The sequence below is a fragment of the Corythoichthys intestinalis genome, chromosome 17 (assembly GCF_030265065.1).
Source record: "Corythoichthys intestinalis isolate RoL2023-P3 chromosome 17, ASM3026506v1, whole genome shotgun sequence".
Lineage (NCBI taxonomy): Eukaryota > Metazoa > Chordata > Actinopteri > Syngnathiformes > Syngnathidae > Corythoichthys > Corythoichthys intestinalis.
Genome location: NC_080411.1, coordinates 25,421,398 through 25,449,318, shown reverse-complemented (window position 1 = coordinate 25,449,318; position 27,921 = coordinate 25,421,398). Strand labels below are relative to the sequence as shown.

Below are 27,921 nucleotides of genomic sequence, written 5' to 3'. Positions count from 1 at the left end.
AAAATGTTACTCGCTTTGTTATTCTTCTTGGGGAGGACACCAACTGAAATGGCAACTATTTTGTTATTCGTGAGTGGGATGCATAGACATCGATCCTTTGAGCCTTATTTTCCCTTTTTTTTTTAGGTCTCCTGGCTGATTAATTAAATGCGGATGAATTAATTGTGGACTTGTTATGTAGTTACTTCAGTTAGCAAAAAGATTGCAGAATTGCAACATATTTTGTTACGGTACAGGGTGGTCATATTTGGAAGTTGTTATTCAGTTCAATGTATATTTGAAAATTTTAAAGCATGACTTGACCAAAGTAAGATTCACAAAACATTAACAATATTAATCTTGTATCATTTAAAATACGTACTTGTGGAGGGGCAAGTGGATTTACAGTATACAGTGATACCTCGACATTCGATCGATTGGACACGTGATCTTTTCGACATCCGGTGTAAAAATTTGACTCGACATTTGTTTCTACGTCCGACGAAATGCTCGAAATATGACGTGAAGGAATAGTATCTTTTCACGTATTTACTCTTTGGCTGTTTGTATTACTCTAACACACCCAATATAAAATAAGTAGTATTTATGTCTTAGTTTAAGAAAAACAAGCAGAATACATTTGACATAGGGCATAAGAGATACATGACGCCTTCTGATCATGGAAGCTCAACGCGTGCGTCATGCAGCTGACTGAGCAAGATTGACGCCGACGACCAGGTGATAGGCAAGACATTGACAAGCTCACGTCTGCAATACCAAATCCCGCATTCAGCTCTTCAGGACAGTCCAGAACAAATGGCAGGACGTCCTGTACTACCACAACATCCGATAATAAAAAGAACTCTTAAGTTTGATAGCTCAGCGCCTCTCAGACGGTGAGGTGCGCCAAAACTCCCACCTCAGTAGTCTCATTAACCATTACCCAGTAACGGTGACACACGAACTTGACCGCCCGAATCTAAAACAGAAGAAGACCCAAACACGCCCTTATTCTGCCCACAGCCCGCTTCGCGAGAGGCTTTAAAAAGACTGAATGTTTAACTAATCGTTGTCATTTTTTCTCAGGAATCTTTAGTTTACATGTGATATGGCGACCCTGGAACCAGTCTGCCTCCTCGCCTGGGTCTGTTGCTGTTTTGCCTTGCCGTTTGATCGCTGTTGACCTGAATGAATTGTCAACTTGTGTTTCGAAGCCTTTTTCCAGCTTTCAAAATGGAGTCATGACAAGGGGTTAAGGCTAAAGCCTGAGTGATGCTGCTGCGTTGCAGTGACGGCGAAGTGACTACGGCGTCAATGAGCATTCGATAGTTCTGCGGTGAAGGAACGCGTTGCTCTAATTTACCGCCAAGCCACTAGAGGCTTGTGGCGTCATGTTTGTACGGTTTTGGGGCATGCTTGTTGACTTCCACTAGTCTAACAGAGAAAAAAATAAATAATGCAAGATGGAATGCTTGAATGTAAATCTTTAGCTCATCAACATTGAATAAATGTCGATCAGAAGGCTCCGGCGCAGGGTCGTAAATCGGGTCTTCCTTGACGGCGCAGGTCTGACGCGGAAGGATAACTCGGCCTTTAGGTGAACGCGCGGAGTTTGGTCTTTTGGCCGGATTGTCGGAGTTTTGCCGGCCCAGGTCGTTGGATCTGCGCCAGCGCGGGACCGGCAGTTAGGCTAGTGTGATTCTGGCAATCTGGCTAAAAGGTCAGATTCCTTCAGAGGCTTTTCGACAGCGCCACAGTTTGTTTGTTTTATTGCAAGACGGACGTACGGCGGATTTTCTTGTGAGAGAAATCAACATGAGTTCCAAGAATGTTAGTGCAGGTGGTGAAAAAAGGAAAAAGGTGACACGAATTATTATTATTGTAACATTGCCATAGAAATCACCAGCTTCATGTTTTTCATAATTTGTGCAACACAACACACCTATTGTCCGCTGCAGCTGATGCCAACAACAGAACACGAAAAGTGTAAGTAAAAACTCTAAACTCTACCTGCCACGCAGTGCGTTCAGGTACACCACGCAAAACACATCCACCACATTAGAACCGGATTCGTCACATTATTATAGGTATTATTACTACGATTTGCATTTATAATTTGTTTGTTTTGCTCAGTGTAATTGCTTTTGGCAAAAGTACCAGCAGTATTCATTCAGGATTTTGTAGGTTTTCTGGCTGTGGAACAAATTAATGGAATTATAATGTATTCTTGTTGGATAATTCTGCTCAACATACGACTACTTAGATATACAAACAAGGGCCTGGAATGAATTAACTTTGTATGTAGAGATACCACTGTATTAGGAGTGGGGAACCTCTTGGTACCTCACGATACGATATGGTTTGCGATACAAAGCTCAAGATAACGCTGATCTGACGATATGGCGATACAACTATTATCGATACATTGGTCAGGAAATCATTCTAGGATATTCTAAAAACAACTAATAAACAGAAAAACAAGCTTCTGCTGTGAATTGGAATGAGTTTATCACTAGTAGACGTCCAATCCATTTGAACTGGGAGGGTGGCAGCGAATGAACGAATGTTCATTCGCTGCCACCCACTTCAAACGGATTGAACGTCTATGGCCGTCAGTAACAGCCAATGCCAGGAAATGAGGTAATTTTGGGCCATTTAAGGTCATTTACCTCTTGATTTTCAGTTACTCACTGGTGATTTTGGGGTATTTTATGGGTCGCTTCCTGTTCATTTTGTGATACAGAACAGGAAGTGACCTGGGAATCAACCAAATAAATAGGCAGTGACTCAAACTCAACAGGAAATGACCTGGAAATGCCCTAAAATGAACAGCAAGTGACCTATAAATGCCCTGAAAATCTGACAGAATGACTGTGAATGCTCTGGTTTTGAATGAACGAACGTTCTCAGTCTAAATGGATGGTGTGTCGAGCACCGTCAAGGCAGCTTTTTTTTTCTTCTTTTTTTTAAGACATTGACACCTATTTAAAATGATATCTGGATTCTCACAGGAGCATATCGATAAACTTTTGGGATACAAAGTATCACAATTAGGGTTGTTCCGATCATGTTTTTTTGCTCCCGATCCGATCCTGATCGTTTTAGTTTGAGTACCTGCCGATCCCGATATTTCCCGATCCGATTGCTTTTTTTTGCTCCCGATTCAATTCCAATCATTCCCGATAATTTTTCCCGATCATATACATTTTGGCAATGCATTAAGAAAAAAATGAATAAAACTCGGACGAATATATACATTCAACATACAGTACATAAGTACTGTATTTGTTCATTATGACAATAAATCTCATGATGGCATTTACATTATTAACATTCTTTCTGTGAGAGGGATCCACGGATAGAAAGACTTGTGACTTTGTATATTGTGACTACATATTGCCATCTAGTGTATTTGTTGAGCTTTCAGTAAATGATACTGTGGCCATCCCAAATGCATGATGGGAATGGAACCATGATGGGAAGAGGAACCATGACTGTGCGTCGTGCTAGCAACTGATATATCTTCTCTGCATTGGGAAATAACTTAAGGTGTTAAGACAAAGATCAGTTGCTTTCACACATTGCTTTCCATGAAATTTCTAATCATAGGGAGATGGATTGCAAGGCTTTAGCCAATGAAAAGAAGTCTCCAAAGGCTGCCAAAATTCACTCTACTCATTTTGCGCTGCCTTTTATCTCTCTATATAGGCAAAACGGCGTCATTACAGATTGAGCGTGACAATGAGTGAGGGGGTCGTGCAGCGCATACATTAATTGCGTTAAATATTTGAACGTGACACATTTTTTAACAAATTAATTGCCGCCGTTACCGGGATATTTTTAATAACCCTACCTTAAGCCTAAACTAAAGACTCTGGATAAGTGTTAACATATTATGTCTGTAGAAAACTATTTTATTAAAATTAGGGTTGTCAAAATTATCGCTTTAACGCGCGGTAGTTAATTTTTTAAATTAATCACGTTAAAATATTTGACGCAATTAACGCACATGTCCCGCTCAGACAGTATTCTGCCTTTTGTTAAGTTTTACAGCAAGGTTTTTTGTGCTGTCTAACAGCTTTGCGACATGGTTTATTGCTTTCTTGCCAGTTCAATATGGCTGCACGACGTCTCGGGCTGACGCCTACGTTGTAATGTTGTGCTTATATGATCCTTGGACAAGATTTGTCCGTAAGTACGGTTGTTGTAAAGAATGTACATATTATGTTAGTAAGCGAAATGTTATATTTTTTGTATGAGACGCTTTTTGTTTATGTTTAGTGATCCTGTATAGCGTGCTAAGCTAACGTTGTTGCTAATGCAATGCTTGTGTACTTTTTTTTTGTAGTTTCACTACGTCTAAAGAGGACAGTGGTTTGAGGCCATTTTATTAATAAATCAGATGAAAAAGGAAGAAGTCTGATTATTAAGGCATCGTTCACGAGCTGTCTAGCTTTGGAAAAAGTAGACGCTTCGGAGTGAGGACAGCATAGACAGATTTAAATGACAGTAGAGTGAAATGCCCACTACAGTCCTTATGTACCGTATGTTGAATGTATATATCCAACTTGTGTCTTATCTTTCCATTCCAACAAATTATTTTACAGAATATATATATAATTTACAGAAAAATATGGCATATTTTATAGATGGTTTGAATTGTGATTAATTGCGATTAATTGAGATTAATTAATTTTTAAGCTGTAATTAACTCGATTAAAAATTTTAATCGTTTGACAGCCCTAATTAAAATATGTATATATTAAAAAAAGGCATGGCCGATATTTTTTTGCCGATTCCGATACTTTGAAAATGATGTGATCGGGTGATCAATCGGGTCATCTCTAATCACGATATATCACCATTTCGATATTTTGTCACACCCCTACACTGTATTGTCAAAATCTCCCAAGTAAACATTCCTGACCTGCCTTTACGCATCTCTCTGTTCTGTGGGAAAGTGTGACGAGGAAAGACATTAAGTTCAATCATTCAGATGAAAGGCACACCAAAGCACAAAATTCAGAGAGAAGCAAAGTTAAGGCTCTTGTATGTGTGACCATGTTGAGACATCGCCACACGATTCCTGTCTGTCACCTTATTTTATCTGGATGAGCAAATTCATAATGCAGCTTCATTTTTCTTCTTTTGTGCGAAGGCTCCTGACAGCAAAATGAGCAACATTGTAAATGACAGGCTAATTTGTTTTTTACACTTCCTTTCTGCCACAAACATTATTATTCAAACTACTTTGGCAAAGCGTCTGGAATTTTGCCTCGGTGACTGACAAAAAGTAAAAATGTTCAAAAATCACAAGGAATAAACATATTCAAAAGGAGACGTTACTGCATTGCGAGTCTGACAGACGAGCTTCGAACATTCCGCGTTCCAAGCATTTAAAGTGCATGTTGGGCTTTCCAGATTGGAACACAAATAGGCAGGCAAGGCAAGCGTCCATTTAGGGAAGCTTAGCATCATGTCCTCACTCCTCCAAATGAGCACATCTCTCAAGGGCAATCTTGGATGAAACAAGTTTGGCTTGATCAATTAAGATAGAAGCTCAGAACAGAATCACACAGTGAATTTGTTCCAAGAAAAACAGTCCTATCATAGTAAATGCCGAAATAAAAGCAGCATTTGCTCAGCGATATATATATATTATCATCCTCGACAAATACAAAATGACCATTAACATTGTTTCCTTAGATACCGTAAATCCTCACATCTGGTCTGAAAGACACTGTGTCTCAATAAATAACAGTGTACAAAAAGAAATAGTTTTCAAACAGCCAACATTGAAAGGGATCCACGGATAAAAAGGCTTGTAGTTCCTAAAAGATAAATGGTGTTGAGTTAAAATGATTTGATACTAAAACCCCTCTTGATGTTTTAGTTTATAAAATTTGTAAAATGATTTTAACCAGCTGTGTCTTGACACTCAGTGATACATGCTACATGGAGTTTTTGGATCGAAACAAGGTAAGTACGCGATAATTTCTCGTTAAAGTCATGGCGTCTGTAATTCTGCTCTCACGTGCTCTCGCCTCCAGATAGGGTTTTCTGTTTATTTATTTTTTTTAATGCCCTCCTGTTCAGAAATTTTCTTCCCCCAGAAAATCGAGATTTTAAGCTTTCCAACGATGTATCACACATACATATTGGACAGTTTTTTAATTTGGCCAAATTGGGGGTCTCACAGCGGGACTTCAAGTCACCTGAGTGTTTTATATATATACTGTATATATACTGTATATATACAGTATATATATATATATATACACACACACATATACTGTATATATGCGTATATATATACAGTATATATATATATTATTATTATTTATATATATTAAGGGTGTAACGGTACATGTATTTGTATGGAACCGTTTCGGTACGTGGTCCTCGGTTCGGAACGGAGGCGTACCGAACGAGTTTCTAACGTAATGTAACCCTTAATTTTCAAGGGTGTGAGTCGATCTGGTTACAGTTTCTTTGTGTAGATTATATTTACTTCGTCTTTTCTACTATAATGAGGACCAACACGGTACGACAGTATAACCAACAAACGTCATCGGCGCGACAACGTGGCCGCCGCGAGAACGCAGTGAAACGCGGGCATTAAAGTCAGTCAGCCAATGCACACCAGTCGCAGTGTGGCCGTGTGTTAGACGCGTCCCAGAAGCGGCTCAACACCAAGCACGCGAAAAAAACGGCAGAGTTTATTATTTGACGCGAGACGCGACCCTCCTGCGTCAATACTACTACCTGTAGCTAGAATCGGACCGGAGTGACCGGAAGTCACTCGTGTCGATTTTCAAACTAATATGCAATGGTAACCCACTTTTTGAGTCCATCAGATCTCTTGAGTGGTAGATTGGGGCACAGTTGACTTGTCTTTGTTGATTTACTGCTGTCTTCTCTGCTATAATAATAACCAACACGGCCCCGCGTTCAATACAAAACCCTCCTACCACAACAAAACAAGTAGGAACTAATATTCACATACGATCTAAAGTTATGCAACTTAAAATATACAATATAAATGAATACTACATCACATTTGTAAAATATAAACACATAATAAAATAAATAATAGCCCATTTAAATAAAATAAATTGAAATGAGCTAAAACACCTGTAATTAAATAATAAGAATAATACAAAGATTCTGCTTACACAATTAAATTTATTAATTTCCGTGTGGCGCTTTAACTTGAGAAAATCCACCAATAAAGCTTTTGAAAACCGTTCATAAGAAAAAAAAAATATTCATTGAGGCATTTCATTTGTAAAATACATGTTAAAATATTTGTCATTGGGATTGCTTTTCTCTTTAGCACAGGACTTTTTTTTTCTTCTTTCTTTCAGAAAATAAGCTGACCAATACGCAGGGTCTGAAAGGCAAATTGTTGTTGGATTATTTTTAAATACCCGCTACTTCTTGAGCCGAATTCTAGCTTTGTATAGGCTAATGTTCCTATTGTTGAAAGCACAAAGGTGTGTAATAAACAACTAGCACAGTTATATTTTGCATTTTGTTTTTTTACTGTACCAAAAATGAACCGAACGTACCGAACCGAGATTTTTGTGTACCGTTACACCCCTTATATATACTGTATATATGACATTTAAGCCGCATATATGTATATTAAATGTTAACATTGTGGCACCTGGCCTTTCTAAGAATTTTTTTTTTTTTTTTACCAAAAACAGTGACTTGCCCTATAAAGGGTTAAACTTTTCTTTATTTTCTTCTTGACACCAAAGCACAGTTTAGTTGTATTATTACCCGAATTAACGTCTTAACATGGCACTTACATTAAAGTCTAGTTTTTGATTAGCGTGTAATTGTTTTCAGTTTTTAAGTATTTGACATGATTTTATATTTTCCTCTATTTAGGCACAATGCACATACCAAGAATGTGCATAATCTTAAAGTGCACTGCAGTATTATTATATGTACGTCCTAGAACTCATCTTTGTAGGTGGTGCTTGGTGGAAAAAGTTTGAAACCCACTTGGTTAAGTTATGCAACTCCTGTCTGTAAGCGACCTCATTCTCTGTCACCTGGTGATCTGAAGGTCCAGGCTTCATCATCATCGAAGTGCGTATCCCCGGCAGTGAACCTCTCTCCAGGGAAAAAGGCATGGGCTACAGCACCTCCTGGCCCATCAAAGGGATATCCGTCATTGTGATCAGCCTTCGTGAAGTCAATCTGAATGTCGGCGTCGCTTCCTGCCACCTCGTGGAAGTTGAGCGGTGCAATATCACTCCAGACCTTCAGGGCATAATGCATGAGGGCTCGAACGGTGTCTCTGCCCAGTAAAGCTGAGTCCTTTGGGAATGTCCTCACTCTGAGACAGGAGAAGGGAAAATAAACAAGAGAATATTATGGAAAACATAATTTTTTCAATGTGATTCTCTAGAGTGCCAGTCCATCCATCCCATGGGAAATTAAACACCCAACTAAACCTTTTGTTTTCTGCCTATCTCTGAAAGTTTGACTATGACTGTTCTAAATTTTGCAAAACTGGAACGCTCTAATGATAATTTACATAATAACTATCACCACATTGAGTTTCTCCAAACAACAGTTGGCAAGCGGTTCCTGCCTCTCACAATGCTACTGGCAAGCAGTATCAAGTCCAAACCAAATGTAAGCCAACCTGCAATGTTAGCACAAATTTGAGTTTACTTGAAAAACCCGCTCATATCTCCTTGTGAACCGTGCCACATAAAGCTGACACTTCTCATAAAGAACTAAAATGTGTATATTAAATCAATGTTTTAAATATTTTTAATGATTGACAAAGAAACACTCACATCAAAAACTTTCACTTCACCGTTTCCTTAAAGTTGTGTTTGAGTGTTCTTTTGTAAGCAGGCCCATCATAAGCATTGAAAGAACTGCTAAAGTGAAATCCCACAAAGTTGCTCATTGGAGCATCTTAATGTCGGCTTCTAAATGCAATCACACTGGCGGTGGTGCCGCCAATTTTCCATTAATCATGAGGGTTAGAAGTCTGTTTATTTGAATAGAGGATGTTTGCTAAGAATTTTGATAGGGAAAAATTGCTTTCTTCATGAAGCAGGCATAAGTGACCTAATTTAGATTTTTTTCACCATGATCTGGCTGGAATGAGAAATTTTCTTGACGGGCTGAGTCGCAGGGAAGTAAAACATTTCTAATCTGATTTAGGCAACTTTAGTATGCACTTTTAAATGTAATCTGGCCCACATTTTTTGGAATGTGGCTGGAGTCTGAACTCTCAAGTCTTCCAAATCGGAATTCATGCGGCAATGATGTCAGCAACAGAGCGAGATAGTAAATTACAGTATGAATAGGGTTGGGCATTGTTTGAATTTGAACGGTTCCAGTTCAGATTCCACGTTCAGATTTCGTTTCTAACGATTCTCGATTCTGATTCTTTTAATAGGCAGGGTAAAAAAATTGCATAGTTTATATTAGGGTTGTTCCGATCATGTTTTTTTGCTCCCGATCCGATCGTTTTAGTTTGAGCATCTGCCGATCCCGATATTTCCCGATCCGATTGCTTTTTTTGCTCCTGATTCAATTCCAATCATTCCCGATCATTTTCCCCGATCATATACATTTTGACAATGCATTAAGAAAAAGATGAATAAAACTCGGACGAATATATACATTCAACATACAGTACATAAGTACTGTATTTGTTTATTATGACAATAAATCCTCAAGATGGCATTTACATTATTAACATTCTTTCTGTGAGAGGGATCCACGGATAGAAAGACTTGTGACTTTGTATATATTGACTAAATATTGCCATCTAGTGTAATTGTTGAGCTTTCAGCAAAAGATACTGTAGCCATGCCCAAATGCATGATGGGAAGTGAAACCATGACTGTGCGTAGTGCTAACAATTGATATATCTTCTCTGTGTTGGAAAATAACATAATGTGTTAAGAAAAAGATCAAATGCTACCTTGCTTCCCCACATTGCTTCCCATGATATTTCTAATCGTAGGGAGAGGGATTGTAAGCCTTTAGCCAATTAAAAATTGGCTCCAAAGGCTGCCAAAATTCACTCTACTCATTTTACGCTGCCTTTTATCTCTCTATATAGGTAAAACGGCGCCATTCCAGATTGAGCGTGACAATGCGTGAGAGGGTCGTGCAGCGCATGCAGTAATTGCGTTAAATATTTTAACGTGATACATTAAAAAAAAAAAATTAATTACCGCCGTTTTCGGGATAAATTTGATAACCCTACCTTAAGCCTAAACTAAAGACTCTGGATGAGTGTAACATATTATGTCTGTAACGTTAAATACGATTAGAAAACGATTTAATTAAAAAATATATACATATTAAAAAAAGGCATGGCCGTTTTTTTTTTTTTTGCCGATTCCGATACTTTGAAAATGACGTGATGCCGATCGATCGGGACATCTCTAGTTTGTATTCATTTCTGAACTTCATTATTTTTTAAATTATATCAACGTTCAATTAACTTTGCTATGAATTTTTTGCTATTTTTAACTTGTATATAAATATCAGTCTTTGAACTTCAATATAATGAAGCTTCTTTCCACAGGAGTACAGTTTCACACAGATGTTTATTTTTCAAAAGCTCACGGAGAATACATTTACGCATATTCTTTTGCCTATGTTTTAGAGTGTCTTATGCTGCAGGCATTTATAGTATTGCATCGTTTTAGGTGGTATTTCTACAAGTTATTAAGAGCTGACCTTTTGCAGATGTCAGGCAGGGAGTGTTCTGTCCCTTGATCTTAAGTTGACTAATTTCTTATTTCATTTCTTCTTAACTCATTTGCTCCCAAAAACGTAAACTACGTTCTATTTTTAATTGTTTCAGTGTCCCAAAGACGTTGGGACAGTATGTATGTGGTTTTCCCACTTGCAAGCCATGTAGAGGTCTGTAATTTGTATCGTAAGTTCTCTTCAACTGTGAGACAGAATCTAATACAAAAAAAAAAAAAAAAAAAAAAAGAAAATGACGTTGTGTGATTTTTAATTAATAAATTTGCATTTAATTGCATGAAATAAGTATTTGATACATCACAAAAATCGAACTTAATATTTGGTACAGAAACCTTTGTTTGCTATTACAGATGCCAAACGTTTCCTGTAGTCCTTGACAAGGTTTGCACACACTGCAGCAGGGATTTTGGCCCACTCCTCCATGCAGATCTTCTCCAGAGCCTTCAGGTTTTGGGGCTGCTGCCGGGCAACACGGACTTTCAGCTCCCTCCATAGATTTTTTATTGGGTTCAGATCTGGTGACTGGCTAGGCCACTCCAGGACCTTAAGATGTTTCTTACGGAGCCACTCTTTAGTTGCCTTGGCTGTGTGCTTTGGGTCGTTGTCATGCTGGAAGACCCAGCCACGACCCATCTTCAGGGCTCTCACTGAAGGAAGGAGGTTGTTAGACAAGATCTGGCGATACATAGCTTCCATCCATCCACCCCTCAATGCGGTGCAGTCGTCCTGTACCCTTGGCAGAGAAGCAGCCCCAAAAAATGATGTTTCCTCCTCCATGTTTCACGGTTGGGATGGTGTTCTTGGGGTTGTACTCATCCTTCTTTTTCCTCCAAACACGACGAGCCAAGTTTAGACCAAAAAGTTCAATTTTGGTCTCATCCGACCACATGACCTTCTCCCATTGCTCCTCTGGATCATCCAGATGGTCAGTGGCAAACTTCAGACGTGTCTGGACATGCACTGGCTTCAGCAGCGGGACCTTGCGTGCGCTGTAGGATTTTAATCCATGACGGCGTAATGTGTTTCCGATGGTTTACTTCGAGACTGTGGTTCCAGCTCTCTTCAGGTCATTGAACAGGTCCTGCCGTGTAGTTCTGGGCTGATCCCTCACCTTCCTCATGATCAGTGATGCCCCACGAGGTGAGATCTTGCATGGAGCCCAAGAACGAGGCAGACTGACCATCAACTTGAACTTCTTCCATTTTCTAATAATCGCTCCAACAGTTGTTACCTTCTCACCAAGCTGCTTGCTTATTTTCCTGTAGCCCATCCCAGCCTTGTGCAGGTCTATTATTTTATCCCTGATGTCCTTACACAGCTCTTTGGTCTTGGCCATTGTGGAGAGGTTGGAGTTAGTTTGTTTGAGCATGTGAACAGGTGTCTTTTATACAAGTAACAAGTTCAAACAGGTGCAGTTACTTCCGGTAATGAGTGGAGAACAGGAGGGGTTCTTAAAAAAGAACTAAGAGCCGAAATATTTACTAGTTGGTAATGTATCAAATACTTATTTCATGCAGTTAAATACAAATTTATTATTTAAAAATTATACAATATGATTTTCTGGATTTTTGTATTAGATTCCGTCCCTCACAGTTGAAGAGAACTTACGATACAAATTACAGACCTCTACATGGCTTGCAAGTGGGAAAACCAGCAAAATCAGCAGTGTATCAAATACTTGTTCTCCTCACTGTAATAATTATTATCATTATTCTTATTAGGGATGTACCGAAAGCAAAATTCTTGGCCAAAACCGAATATTGCAAACACTTGGCTGAAAAAACGAAAAACCGAAAGCCTGAAAAGTACAGATGCATATAATTCATTTTTTTAAAATTCCTTTTATTTCATTATTTTCCAATTACAGGTCCTGGAACAAATTAAATTCGTATGTAGATGTACCACTGTATATCAATAATATTGCCAAGCTCTAGCTGAATTAAACCCATGTGCATTCTAATCGACAAAGTGTAATTTGATGGCTTGTTGATATAAAGTGCAGCCTAAACAAGGGAAAATACAATGTAATGAACATGAATGAGTTCTTTGTGATGAAGAATATGGTTTAATAGCCTGTGGCCAATCATTTGAGGCCTTGGTGTGGAGCAGTGAATAACTCCTGCTTTTGATGGAGTATCAATGTGTTTAGAAGTCTCTGATAAAACCACATAAAGTCACTACTCACAGTCATCTTTTGAAAGAAAAAATATTGTCCCTGACGCGGTTGGAAATGTTGCTAATCCAAACCAACAATGACATTTGTCCCTGGTGCTTCGTAGCTCATATGGATTACATATCCAATGACGCATTTCTGACAAAACTTAAAGTGTGTGCCTCAAGCATTGGCACACGCATTGAGGGCGTCAAACAAAACAAAAATCAGGAAGGGCTGAGTGAATAAGGACACTACTAGGGAGTGTTTTCTGTGGCTGTGTAGCTCCGCAGAGACATGAGGTGACATCACAATTGCTGCTAAGTACATGACACGCACCCACAAACAAACAATATTGGCCTATCACATGAAAATGTATGCTAATTCCCCTCCTAATTGAAATGGAGCATCTCCACAAGTGCATGAGACACCAGAGACACGCCCACTCGTGACACTCACAGAACCACTCGGCACTCACGCTTGCACATTTCAAACTATTCCGCTGACAGAGATGCGGTCCCATGCTGTGTATTAGCAAAGAGTCAGCATATTCATGTGACACACTCAAACAAAGTGCCATGAATTTTGTCATTCAGGCTGAAGATGAAGGTCTTCAAATGAAAAAGCTCTGCATGGATATTCAACATTGTCACGTCTCACTGATTTTTCTTTTTCTTTTTTTTTTTCTTCTCTCCCTTTACAGTTTCCTTGCCCATCAGCAAATGAGAGTTATGTGAAATAAAGAATTTAAAAAGTTTTTTTTTTGTTTTTTTTTTGTTCAACTAGACAAGCTTTTGAAATGTCAACCATTATGTGCAGCAAGCAGATGAATGGTACTTTGTACCCTTGAGTACACAAGGCCAGTATTCTATTATTTTGTGTGATGTGAACAATGATGTCAAATTCAAAGTTGTCACAAGAAATGATGGCTGTACTGAGAGACACAAGGGCTCCCGCACACTACGATATTCAAGCTGACTTTCAAATAGTAAGTGACCTGAAGCTCACAGTGTTGGGGAACTTTAATAAAGGTGCAATGTTGTGTATAGTAGAACAACTCTCACAAGTTGTGCACTACTATAAAATGACAAGGACAATATCTTACTATCTCTGACACTTTCTTAGACAGAGCTGCTTACAATTCCAGGTGCAGGCTCAGTGATAGAAGATTCACAATTTTTAATGCAGGGGTGGCCACACTTTTTTGCCCCGCGAACTTTTCGAAGGAACAACCCAAAATATCTACCTATTTACTGTACATAGTATATGAACAACTAATGGATCCGCAACGAAAAGATGTCAGGTGCATTCAGAGTGGGCGCAGAGCTCCAGTTATGAAAAGAACCACTTCTAGTTCACAAGTCATAAGTTCCCAACACCTGCTATATAGTACTGTATGTAATATATTACTGTTGGCTGTATATCACTGTGTACTGAATACAGATACAATGTACTGCTTTCCTTCTAAGAACAAGATATATTGTTTTTGGTACCCTGAACTCTTATGGCACACAACAGCTGGTCTTTACACTTCATTTGACAAGTTGCATTTAATGGCGACTTACTCGGAACAAAACCTTACCTTTAAAAAAAAGTCAGTGTTGAAAAGCTGTTCAGCTGTTTGACACGGAGAATGGAAGTCTAAGTGTCCGGTTGGTCTGAACGGTTTTAATGTTTGACATTGAGACACATACTCCCATTGTGATCATTCAACATACCTCATTTATTATGACAATGCAGCGAACACAAAGGGGTTATGGGGGAACAGAAAAAAAATAAACAAGAAACAAAAGAAAAGCAACAACAAGAAACACATTGAACATCTACACCAACTAATAATATATTGGTGCTATCGTCAGCTAGATGTATTTCCGGTTGACACCATGTGGGGGGGCTTGTTGACCAGGGAAAGAAGGGGGTGGGGGCTGTAAGCCAAGTGATTGGGAGGGGTAGAGTGTACACAAATCAGCACTGTGATCTAGAACCCAGTAATCGTGTGAATCCCTTGTGAGTGTAAGCCCGTTGGCGACCGACCCTACGCCGCCCCACCGCCAATCCTGGCACCAGGACCCCCCACCCGAGCGCGCCCAATCACAACCAGCTGCACGTGAGCCCAACCAAACATACGACAGCCAAGCAGACGAGCGGAAACGCCACGCGAGCGCCAACCCAGGGCCACGCCCCCCACCCAGCCAGCCCGGGGGGGGGGGGGGGGGGGGCAGCGCAACCCATCCTTCCTCCCACAGCGCAGCAAAGGAGCCATCGTCACCCCCCCTATGGATCCAGGGTGGTCACCCGGGCCACCTGCACTCCCATCAACTGGCCTTCAGGGATGGGAAGGGGGGACGCACCACCAATCCCATTGGGATGTGTGCGTTTGAGTTGTTTCATTGACCAAGACCACAAAGGTCTCCTCTACTCTTGCACCAAATGTTTTATCTGCTGACAAAGCACAATAGCTGTTGGGTTTATGCTTGTTTTACTTCAGTGCTCATTGTTCTGGGGAACACATCGTCAGTGATATTGACTAACTGATTGTGATTGACTCAAATTTTATTTATCTGAAAAAAATAAATATGGGCACTTTATTTGAAGTCAGAACTGTTCTTTTCTTTGTTTTGTTCATTATAATAATGTTCATGTCATCATGAAAATTCTGGTAAGGTCAAAGGCCAGTCTATGCTGAATCCACCACCAGTATTTTTGGCCTACACGTGTTCAAAAACCCATGTGAATACACATTTAAAAATTATATATATATATTATCGGTATCGGTTTCAAAAAATGGAAACGTGCACCCCTAGCCCCAATGCTGTATGACATGATTGGGAAAAAGACATTCTACCATGCAGTGAGGAAGTGATAGGTTAATGTCCTTTTCTTAATTCAGCACCTGGTCTCATATTTTACTCTCGCTGAGGCAGGAATGTGAAGATGCCAGTGTTTTGCACCAGCAGACAAGGTTGAATATGTCGCATGTGATGTGTCTTGCAAATTAAGATCTGGCTTGTTGTCATGTATGTCAATCAAAGGCTAGATGCCATGGAGGGTAGGTGATAGGCTAAAGGAGTTCTGACATCAGTTCCTCCACTCAAGCTTGACTGGTTTAACTGTCTTTCCGCGGCAAGTAGGGTTGAATAATTTTGGAAAAAAACTGACATTGCCATTTTTTGCGGGTTTGCGATATATTGTGATAATAAACCTTTTCACTTTTTCACTACATGACTTGAATAGCTCTGTTTGAGAAGACTGGTTTACTCATTATGACCTCATTGTATTCATTAAAGATGTCCCTATCCAATCACATTATCGGAATCGGGTGAAAAGGATGGGTTTTAAGTATTTCTCCTGCTAAGCAGTGCGACCAAACGGTTTTTCTTGGTCACCAGTGCAGCTGATGTTTGGTACTTAAAGTAAACGATGATTGACAGGTTTGTAGCTTTGATCTGGCCAGAGATGCCTCCGTAGCTCTACGATAAAAGGCACAAATCTGTTACTCATTGTTAAGATTGGTTTACAGTCTGAAGTGTGCTCTGGCATGTGTAAGTGAGAGGCTGTTCTCAGCAGCGTGAAAGTCAAAGAAAAAAAAAAGCTACTTTTTTCCCCCAGTATCGGATCGGGATTAGGTATCAACAGATTCTCAAAATCAGGTGACTCGGGTGCAAAAATATACAATTGGGACATTCCCAGTATTCATATAATACTGTTTAATCCAGGCTAAGAGGGTTTATCTGTGAATGATGAAGATTGGTGTATATAAAAGGGATCCAGGAAGCCAAGTGTAGGCACAACTGCTGCTTTTATGAAGCAAAAAAGTTTACATTAAAAATAAAAAACAATCGCAAGTCCTGCAATGGGACTATTGTGCATGCGGACATTGGGATGGCGTTGTTCAAACGATATATTGAACAGGCCTAGCGGCAAGAGAGGATAATGTTGGATGGTAAGGGCACCCGGACGGGGTGTGTTTGTGTGTTTCCCATCCCATTACAGGACCAGACGGGTGGAGCAATGGCGGGCGTCTTCAGTCATCATCACCGGCCTGTTGAAGTCAGCCGGAGCTCAATCACATCGCTGGATCGTCTCTCATAGTTCACTGTCAGTACTTTCTCGTGTCCCCAACTATTTCACTCATGTACCTGATCACCGACCTTTACTTGTTCCGAGGATCTCGCATTCACCTCTCGCCTTGTACCGTCACCTATACCCTCCACTTGTTGGCTACTATCTTGAAGCTTATCTTAATAAACTATTTCCGTCAACACACACGCTGTCTCGTTAGCCTATTTGGGGGCCCTCCATTCACGGCCATAAAAGATAGACTAAGGAACGTTTTTTTGGTGTTTGTTTTCAAAACAAGGACACCTTCGATAGAAACTAACTTTCAGATCTACCATCAGCACCTCTGTTCTCATGCTAGGTCTATTTCACTCACTGGTGACACTATGGAATAAGAAATAAGTTTATGACTAAGGGGAGTGGTGAAAACAATGGTGTATCGTGCGAATATCTTAATCAACAGTTGCCACAATCTGACCGGTTCATCCCTTCATGCATTAGACAGTGTATGGAGAACCGTACAGTGTTTCTCCTAGGATTTTTTGAAGCTGCGGTGGTGGGCTGCATCGGAGTCGGACTGCCGCACCATGTCGTGCCACGGCAAAATTGCGTCATATCATGACATTTTTTTTTTTCACATTTTGTTTCCCAAAAAACACATAACAAAGATCTATTTGAAATATTTCATGAGCCAGGCTAATGTTGTAGCTCTCAGCTACGGTTCATGTACGTAAAATGCGTAGCTGATTAGAGCTACATTACCCTACGTAATAATACGACTGTTTTTTCTCGTAGCAATAGTATGACTTACATTTCGTAGTCCTTCTTTTTCCTTTTATTTGGCCCTAATATGTACTACATTAACACAACATTAATAGTATTTCTCTTAATGGACCAACGGCGTAGGTTTACATTGGGACGTTATGGACATAACACTAGGAACTTTTCAGGATGCTCAAATTGTCCCCACCAAATTTTAAGCAACCTTTTTGCATTACATAATAAGTTCAGTTATAGAGGTCATTTAGATTGTCTTCACATATTTTGTAAGGACAGAATTGACCCTACCATTATCAAGTGAGTTACTTTCCTTATGTTCAGACTTACACTGACACCATTATTTTCCCCCTCAAACGCACGTTTGATTGGCAGTTGATTAAATTCCCTTGTTTTCAATCTACTAGAAATAAGTGAAATTATCTGCCAGTGCTTTAAGTAAATTTTACTTGGATTTCTTGAAATAAGATTATTTTCAGGTAGCTATTTTTTCTAACTTGCCGTTCCGTCCAAGACGGCTGTCCACTGCTTACTTTCGCCAAAAAGTCCGATCCAAAATACTGTAATGGGGGGTAGAAGGAGAGGAGTCTGTATTTGCTTACCCACTTTATTGTGGCAACAATAATAAAGAAAAGCAATAACAAAATAACAGTGGGCTTCCGTGACATGCGACCGCTATCTCGCTTCCCTCTACGTCACAGCTCCTCCTCCTATCGTCTCTTAAGGGGGCCGCGCAGAGCTACGGACATTACAGTACACAATGAATAGACCCCACTCACATGACGTCATAACCACGCCTCCGCGCCATATTGTCCGTCAGCTCGTCGTGTTTACGTATTGCCGCTTCGTAAATTCCTCCTATTAAGGCGTGTTTTTCTGCTCGTTAACATTAATAATCAAAATGGTGAAGGCGTGTGTGGCGGTTGGTTGCAGTAACAGAGAAGATAGACGGAGAGACTTGAAGTTCTACCATATTCCGAGAGACCCGGAGAGGAGAGCAAGATGGACTGCTGCAATTCGACGAGAAAACTGGGCACCAAACGATCACCACAGATTATGTAGTAGTCATTTTATATCTGGTAAAATGCATTTAATATATATTTAGAGGGTTTGGGGCTGACAACCACAATTAAGATCATTGCGAGGCTTATCACCGACAACATACAGTTTCAAATTCAAGATGTTTCTTTCTTCCGCCATCATTATTTTTTGAATAATATTTAGCTGGTACCAAGTGAAAGAAGCTGGCCTCCTCTACGGATCATCAGTTAAACAGGGGTGTCCAAACGTTTTGCAAAGGGGGCCAGATTTGGTGTGGTAAAAATGTGGGGGCTGCCTTGGCTGATTTACGTAGAACAATATATTTAAACAAATTTTAGCAAGCTCTTCTGTGTGTCACATTTGCTTTATTTTATTTTTTTTTTAATTCATAATTTCAACAATCTCGCCTTTGTGGCGTTCTCTTTTGACACTCAGGCTCTTGCGAAATACTGCTGCTGTGAAATTAAACTAGCTTCAAGTTGCTTTAATTTCTCGCTGCGTATCTTCCCTGTAATGTTGTCGTACATGTCAGCGTGTCTTGTTTGGTAATATCGCGTCACATCGAACTCTTTGAAAACAGCGACTGTCTCTTTGCAAATGAGGCAGACACAGTTGTTGCGTATTTTATTGAAGAAATAGTCCAATATCCACCTATCCTTGAAGCGTCGGCCATCGCAGTCAACTTTTTTTTTTTAATTGATTGTCGCCATTTTAGAAAACTGGAAGTATAGGGTCACACGGGGTAATGTTGCTTAGAGTGCTGCTCTTAAAGTTGTTCAAAGTTTCGTGAGAATAGGCTGAGTTTCTGTGGACAAGATAGTTGTAGATATCAGGGTAGCAGATGTCAGGCAGAGACGGCGAAGACAGCGGGTCGAAAAATATCGATTTAGGCATCAAATATGGATCTGGCGAATGGATAGACTCAAGCTTTTCCACATAACGCCTTTTATGCAACGCATCCAATGAGTTTACAGCGTCTGAAAGCACCGGGGCTTTCATGAATTGCACTATAAATTGCACGACAAATTGAAATCATTGAGAATACGGATAAACAATGATGGACAATATGGTGGCCGGATACAGCGACACGTTATTGTGTGACGTTGGTGAGTGGGGTCTATAGGTTGCCGCTGAACCCTTCACACTAGGCTGCCGCTAGTTTGAAACGACATTTATTTTTTTATTTTTGTAACATCTCTTGCACGGCGTGGCGGCTTTTATTTTGGTGTGGCGCTGCGCCACAATAATTGATATGTAGGTGAAACCCTGCCATATTAAAACAGTTGCTTTCTATTCTAGAATAACAATACCCTACTTCATAAACCTCCGTTTAAAACCTTAATTACAAACTGTCCCGAGGCATGAATCTGAGCGGGAATGGTTGTTTGGCTTTTGCGCCCTGCGATTGGCTGGCAACCAGGGTATACCGTGCATACTGCCTATAGATAGCTGAAATAGGCTCTAGAACCCCCACAACTCTCAAGAATATAATCAGAATGGAAGATGAATGAATGAATGAATCTTTCATAGCCTGTTTTCTATGATGTTTTGCAGCATAACTGTACATTCAATAAGTATTCAATGACTGTCCGATATTTATACATAAATCTTGCTCTTAAATGTACGAGTCTCTCGTATTTGTAAACAAAGTTCCTCTGTATGAGTAGCAGGCTCATATAATAAAAAGTCTATTCAGAAAGTCTCATGATTTATGAATTCAAACGCTTTTAGGTGGACACTCTGGAGAACCAACAGGTGTATGGCTTTCATTAAGACTGGGAAATGGTATTACTTTGAATGAATTTGCACTTCATTGCATCAGGATGGGCTGAATGTTATTCTACTTCAGTGCATCCCTTCTCATATGATCAACATATTTCCATGACCTTGCTACACCTGCTCCTTAATGTGCCATTAATATGATAGTGGCATTGGTCTGGAATGCGGAATTGTTTAGCAATATGCAATTTCGTGACTCATCCCGAGTTCACATTGTTGTTCCAATTACGCGGATAACCAAATGTCTCCTTAAATGAAAATTTAGCGTGTCTAGAGGATTAAGTGACCTCTAAAAGAGAGAGTAAATCAAGATATTTTGAGATAATGACCACAGTAACGCTGGGTGTTACATATTTAAATATCACATAGGTTCTAAAAGAAAGTGATGCCTGCATGCTTTGGTCTGCCAGGTCATTACTGCTAACAGTTTTAATGTTATTATCTCAAAAAGTCACACGGTCACATAGACGGCATACCAGCAGCCCCTTGGATACAGCTGTGGTGTTTCTTGACAGTCACTAACAGCTGTGAGCTATGGCTATAATTAGCATGATGACGGACCCCTGCTGCTGACTTATGACTATGGTTACCCTCCCCTCATTAGCAACTACGTTTGACTTTCAATCAGGTCTCACTTCTTTTTAACTGTCCTTGCTTCAGCGGCTTTAACTATTATTAATGAGGTAAACACAGTGTTATCACTGTGGACCTACAGTACATCTGTGTATTCTCATACGCTCGACCAAATGTTCTGTATACACCACTCATTTGCTTCATTAGGAAGATGAACGCGGGACTAAAGAGATAGATGAGCACATGCAGTCAGATTTTTGCTCTGAATGATGGTCCAGGTGCAGGTGCGGGGGTTGAGGGGTGGATTCCAATGCCCTGCATGTTCCAGACGTCTATCAGTGCCAACATGTTTGATTCAAATGAATGGGCCTCCATTAAGCCCTGCAGAGGGTGATAATTGAAGTGAATTTGGGATGTTATAAATCTGAGACATGTAGCGTAGGGTTTGCAAAGGGAGTTTTTTTTTTCTCTGTGTGTAATCACTCTCTCATGCTGACTACATAACAGTTCTGGATTCTGAGAAATCCACCTTAAAGGAACAAAATATTTGACAAAAATTGGCTGTGAAAGTGGCAACAAGTCATGCAATGTATTTAGTAAGGAATGGCATTCCGCTGCATTTCCTTGCTCAACTAAAAAGAAAATGAATAGCGGTATTTTAAATTATTCATTTGTTTTGAATGTGAGACTCTCTCCCCGAATGCTGTGAACTTCGGTTTCCATTGCTGTATTAAAATGACAAATTTGCCTGCATAGATGTGACTCAGCTTTGCATAACTAAACTTCTTCGACTGTGTTTGAGTTAACAGCGCCTCTGCTGGGTATTCGCCCTGCGCGGGTCGCTGGCTGGATGCTGGTGTGTCGGCTGGATGTCGCCTGCTCCGGCGGGGGGCCCCGCCCTGGGCTTGGTGGGCCGTTGGGGGTGCCTTGATGTGCTATGCCGGTTGGGGGCTGTGGCTCATGGGCCAGGTGGGCGGACAGGGCTGTGGGTGGGTGTAGGGTTGGTGGTGCGTCCTCTCTTCCCCTCTGGTGGTGCGTAGCCCGGGGGACCACCTTGGATCCTGGGGGGTGACGATGGCCCCTTTGCTGGGCTGCGGGAGGGGAGGGGCTGTGGTGGCTCTCCGCTCGTCTGTGTGACTGTCACGTTTGATGAGATTCGCGCCCGGCTGGTTGGGATTGGGCGCGCTCAGGTGGATGACCTCGGTGCCGGGATTAGCAATGGGGCAGCGTAGAGTGGGTTGCCAACAAGCTCACACTCACAAGGGATTCACATGATTACTGGGTTCTAGATCACAGGGCTGATTTGTGTACACTCCACCCCTCCCAATCACTTATCTTCTAGACCCCCCTCCCCCACTTTTCCTGTTTAACAGACCCCCACATGGTGTCAACCGGAAATATATCTAACTGACGATAGCACCAACATATTCATAGTTAGTGTAGGCGTTCAATGTACAGTGGGGCAAATAAGTATTTAGTCAACCACCAATTGTGAAAGTTCTCCTACTTGAAAATATTAGAGAGGCCTGTAATTGTCAACATGGGTAAACCTCAACCATGAGAGACAGCATGTGGGAAAAAAAACAGAAAATCACATTGTTTGATTGTTAAAGAATTTTATTTCCAAATAAGAGTGGAAAATGAGTATTTGATCACAAAAAAACAAGCAAGATTTCTGGCTGTCAAAGAGGTCTAACTTCTTCTAACAAGGTCTAACGAGGCTCCACTCGTTACCTGTATTAATGGCACCTGTTTTAACTCAATATCGGTATAAAAGACACCTGTCCACAATCTCAGTTAGTCACACTCCAAACTCCACTATGGCCAAGACCAAAGAGCTGTCGAAGGACACCAGAGACAAAATTGTAGACCTGCACCAGGCTGGGAAGACTGAATCTGAAATAGGTAAAATGCTTGGTGTAAAGAAATCAACTGTGGGAGCAATTATTAGAAAAATGGAAGAAATACAAGACCACTGATAATCTCCCTCGATCTAGGGCTCCATGCAAGATCTCACCCCATGGCGTCAAAATGATAACAAGAACGGTGAGCAAAAATCCCAGAACCACATGGGGGGACCTACTGAGTGACCTACAGAGAGCTGGGACCACAGTAACACAATGCACCGCCAGGGACGCAAATCCTGCACTGCCAGACGTGTCCCCCTGCTGAAGCCAGTACACGTCCAGGCCCGTCTGCGGTTCGCTAGAGAGCATTTGGATGACCCAGAAGACGACTGGGAGAATGTGTTATGGTCAGATGAAACCAAAATAAAAACAGGTTCTCGTGTTTGGAGGAGAAAGAATACTGAATTGCATCCGAAGAACACCATACCCTCTGTGAAGCATGGGGGTGGAAACATCATGCTTTGAGGCTGTTTTTCTGCAAAGGGACCAGGAAGACTGATCTGTGTAAAGGAAAGAATGAATGGGGCCATGTATCGAGATATTTTGAGTGAAAATCTCCTTCCATCAGCAAGGGCATTGAAGATGAGACGTGGCTGGGTCTTTCAGCATGACAATGATCCCAAACACACAGCCAGGGCAGCAAAGGAGTGGCTTCGTAAGAAGCATTTCAAGGTCCTGGAGTAGCAAGTCTCAAGATGTCAACCCCATACAAAATCTGTGGAGGCAGTTGAAAGTCCGTGTTGCCCAACGACAGCCCCAAAACATCACTGCTCTAGAGGGGATCTGCATGGAGGAATGGGCCAAAATACCAGAAACAGTGTGTGAAAAGCTTGTGAAGAGTTACATAAAACGTGTGACCTCAGTTATTGCCAAAAAGGGTACATAATAAAGTATTGAGATGAACTTTTGGTATTGACCAAAATTCTTATTTTCCACCATGATTTGCAAATAAATTCTTTAAAAATCAAACAATGTGATTTTCTGGGTTTTTTATCCACATTCTGTCTATCATGGTTGAGGTTTACTCAAGTTGACAATTACAGGCCTCTATTACTTTAAAGTGGGAGAACTTGCACAATTAGTGGTTAACTAAATACTTACTAGTATTTGCCCTACTGTATTTCTTGTTGTTGTTTGTGTTTCTTCTGTCTGTCTCTCCTCTTGTGTTCCCCCATAACTCCTCACTGTTTGCTGCTTTGTCTTAATAAACGAGGTATGCTGAATGATCACAATGGGAGGCGGTCATACTCCAATGTGAAACATTAAAACTGTTTAGACCAGTGGTCTCAAACCGGTCCTCAAAGGGCCGCAGGGGGTACTGGATTTCATTCCAACCAAACGAGACAAATACCTTTTCACCAATCTGGTTTCTTACAAGTGTAATCAGTTGATTGCAATCAGGTGCTGCTTATGTTAGTAGAAAGCTCATTGGTTGAACTGTTTGTGCTGGATCTGTTGGAACAAAAACCAGGACCCACTGCGGCCCTTTGTGGAGTCGGTTTGAGACCGCTGGTTTAGACCAACCGGACATTCAGATTTCCATTCTCCATGTCAAACAGCTGAACAGGACAGGTTTAAAAAACACACAATCCTGCTCTCCCTCAAATTCAAAAGAGAAAAGTAATCTGAAATTCCATTCCATTAGTCATAGTTTGACTATTTTGTGTGCAATTCTCAGTAATTTGGGTACAAGACAACATCTGGAGCAGCTGCAGTGGGAACAAAATGTTTTGTCCTTGATGTTTACTGCAGCGATGACCTACACATTGATGCACATTACATAGTTTTTCTGGCAATTATTTTATTTGAAGGTTTATTCTGTTTAGGGTCACGGTGAGCCAAGGGCATAGTTTTGGTCTCAATATTGGTAGGGACGATATAACAGCACAACCTGCATGCACACTTTTTGCTGGGGACGGGACATTAATAAGGCCAAACAGACTGGGTGAACGGCAGTCAGGGCTACATTTCTCACCAATCAGAACCTAATTAATTGATAGGCTGAAAGATTAAATCTGTATTGATTTATACTTTCACACTGCAAATTTACAGTATAACGCAGGGTTCACTAAATCCGGACCTCGGTGCCACTTTTCCTGTCGTGTTTTCCACGTCTCTCTCCCCTAACGCACCTGAATAAAATGATTATGTCATCAGCAACCTCTCCAGAAGCCTGATAATGATCTTGATTATTTTGATTCAGGTGTATTGGAGGAGGGAGACATGAAAAACATGACAGGAGAAGTGGCACCGGATTTAGTGAACCCTGGTATAACGTCTTAATCTGATATTTTTTCTTAAATTAGGTCGAATATTTTCATCTTGTTTTGAGTTTTAAAGGATAGTTAACAGATTAATGTGTCAGATTCTTCCACTTACTTTTAGTCAATATTACCATTTGTTCTTATTAAGCCCCAAAATCTAAAAGTCGGTCATTTTTCACCTAAATCAAGAAAACAATGCTTTCAAATAATGTTTTGAACAATATCTATTCTTGAATTAAGAACATTTCTGACAAACAAGTTTTTTTTTTAATAGATTAAATATAGCTTGTTGCTTAAAATAAGTCTGTTAATCTTATTTTCAGCTAGCTATTTTGCTTACTTCAAGGAATCGGAGTAAAATTTACTTGCAGCACCTCAGGTAATTTCACTTATTTCTAGTAGATATACACTTAAAATGAGGAAATTATAAGTTTTTCTTTTTTTTAGTTTTAAGGAGATGGGATTTGCAGTGCGTATACATATATAGGTTCAGGTTATACACCGTTCCATTCAAACCTTTTTCAAAAACTACTAAAGAAACATTTTGAAAACTTCCAGGATAAAAGTCTGGATTTTATTAGAAAATTTAAATTGCAATATTTGAACACAAATTTGTGTATTGACATACAAAGAAATATAAAATTGCTAATCATCGCTTAACTATCCAGGAATGCAAAAAAAATTAGGGCTGTCAAAATTATCGCGTTAACGGGCGGTAATTAATTTTTTAAATTAATCACGTTAAAATATTTGACGCAATTAACGTTTTATGGAGTTTTGCCGCCCTCTGCTGGCGCTTGGGTGCGACTAATTTTATAGGCTTCAGCACCCATGAGCATTGTGTAAGTAATTATTGACATCAACAATGGTGGGCTACTAGTTTATTTTTTGATTGAAAATTTTACAAATTTTATCAAAATGAAAACATTAAGAGGGGTTTTAATAGACCCTACTCACCTACGTCACAAAATGACGTGTCGCTGTATCCGGCCGCCATATTGTCCGTATTTTTCGACTTATTCTCATTGTTTTCAATTAGTCGTGCAAGTTATAGAGCAATTCATGGAAGCCCCGGTGTCATCTGACGCTGTAAACTCATTGGATGCGTTGCATAAAAGGCGTTATGTGGAAAAGCTTCAGTTTATCCATTCGCCAGATCCATATTTGATGCCTAAATCGATGTTTTTCGACCCGCTGTCTTCGCCGTCTTTGCCTGACATCTGCTAGCTACCCTGATATTTACAACTATCTTGTCCACACAAAATCAGCCTATTCTCACGAAAGTTTGAAAAACTTTAAGAGCTTGGAGGCTTATAAATACTTCGTTGCTGGTTGGGTGAAACAGGTCCTCGTCCACGAAAATTCGGCAGGAATCTATCGTGTGCTCGGGAAGGTGAGTTACGAAATTTTCAATTCAAAATCTTTTGTTCTTGCTAACATCCACTGTCAAGTCTAATGTATTTCATGTCATTTGTCAATGGAGCTAGGGCTTTTAATGTTTATATGGTTTAGCGATAGCACTCTCACTACATACATATATAATATGTAATAAATATGAAGTGCGATAGCACTACTCCAGATTGTCCCTAGTTGAATTTATTTTTTGGCTTTTGACCGCAATAGTGAAATTGTAAATTAATTGTATGACAACTGTCTGATTATCGCCTTATAATTATATATTTTCAGGTAGTTCATTCACAACGTCTGAGTGTATATTGTCGGCGATTAGCCTAGCAATGATCTTAATTGTGGTTGTCAGCCCAAAACCCTCTAAATATATATTAAATGCATCTTACCAGATATAAAATGACTACTACATAATCTGTGGTAGTTGTTTGGAGCCCAGTTTTCTCGTCGAATTGCAGCAGTCAATCTCGGTCTCCTCTCCGGGTCTCTCGGAATACGGTAAAACTTCAAGTCTCTCCGTCTATCTTCTCTGTTTTTGCAACCGACCGCCACACACGACTTCACCAATTTGATTATTAATGTTAACGAGCAGAAAAACACGCCATAATAGGAGGAATTTACGAAGCGCTAATGCATTAACATGACGAGTATACGGACAACATGGCACGGGGGCGTGGCTGTGACGTCACGTGAGTAGGGTCTATATAAAATTTCTATAACTTGTACTAACATTTATCTTTTAAGAACTACAAGTCTTTCTATCCATGGATCGCTTTAACAGAATGTTAATAATGTTAATGCCATCTTGTTGATTTATTGTTATAATAAACAAATACAGTCCTTATGTACCGTATGTTGAATGTATATATCCATCTTGTGTCTTATCTTTCCATTCCAACAATTTATTTTACAGAATATATATGTAATTTACAGAAAAATATGGCATATTTTGTAGATGGCTTGAATTGCGATTAATTGCGATTAATTACGTTTAATTAATTTTTAAGCTGTAATTAACTCGATTAAAAATTTTAATCGTTTGACAGCCCTAAAAAAAATAAATATTTGTCTTAAAACCACTCAAACCTATCTGTGTAAATAAATTAAATATAACAAAAAAAATGTTTTTTAAGTCAGGGAATAACAAAAAATAAATAAAAATGGACCCTCCCTTCAGAAAAAAACACTACTGCTTTTGTCCACAAGCACAGCCAAA

General features: G+C 40.0%; 1 protein-coding gene across 1 annotated transcript in view; it reads right to left on the bottom strand.

Annotated features, from left to right (window-relative positions):
• The window catches only part of LOC130905460 (matrix metalloproteinase-17-like), a 163,158-nt gene that overhangs the window by 73,039 nt on the left and 62,198 nt on the right, over nt 1-27,921 (bottom strand). The window contains exon 4 of the mRNA XM_057818889.1: nt 8,046-8,332. Within this exon, the coding sequence (XP_057674872.1) occupies nt 8,046-8,332 (287 nt within the window). The remainder of the gene's footprint in view (nt 1-8,045; nt 8,333-27,921) is intronic.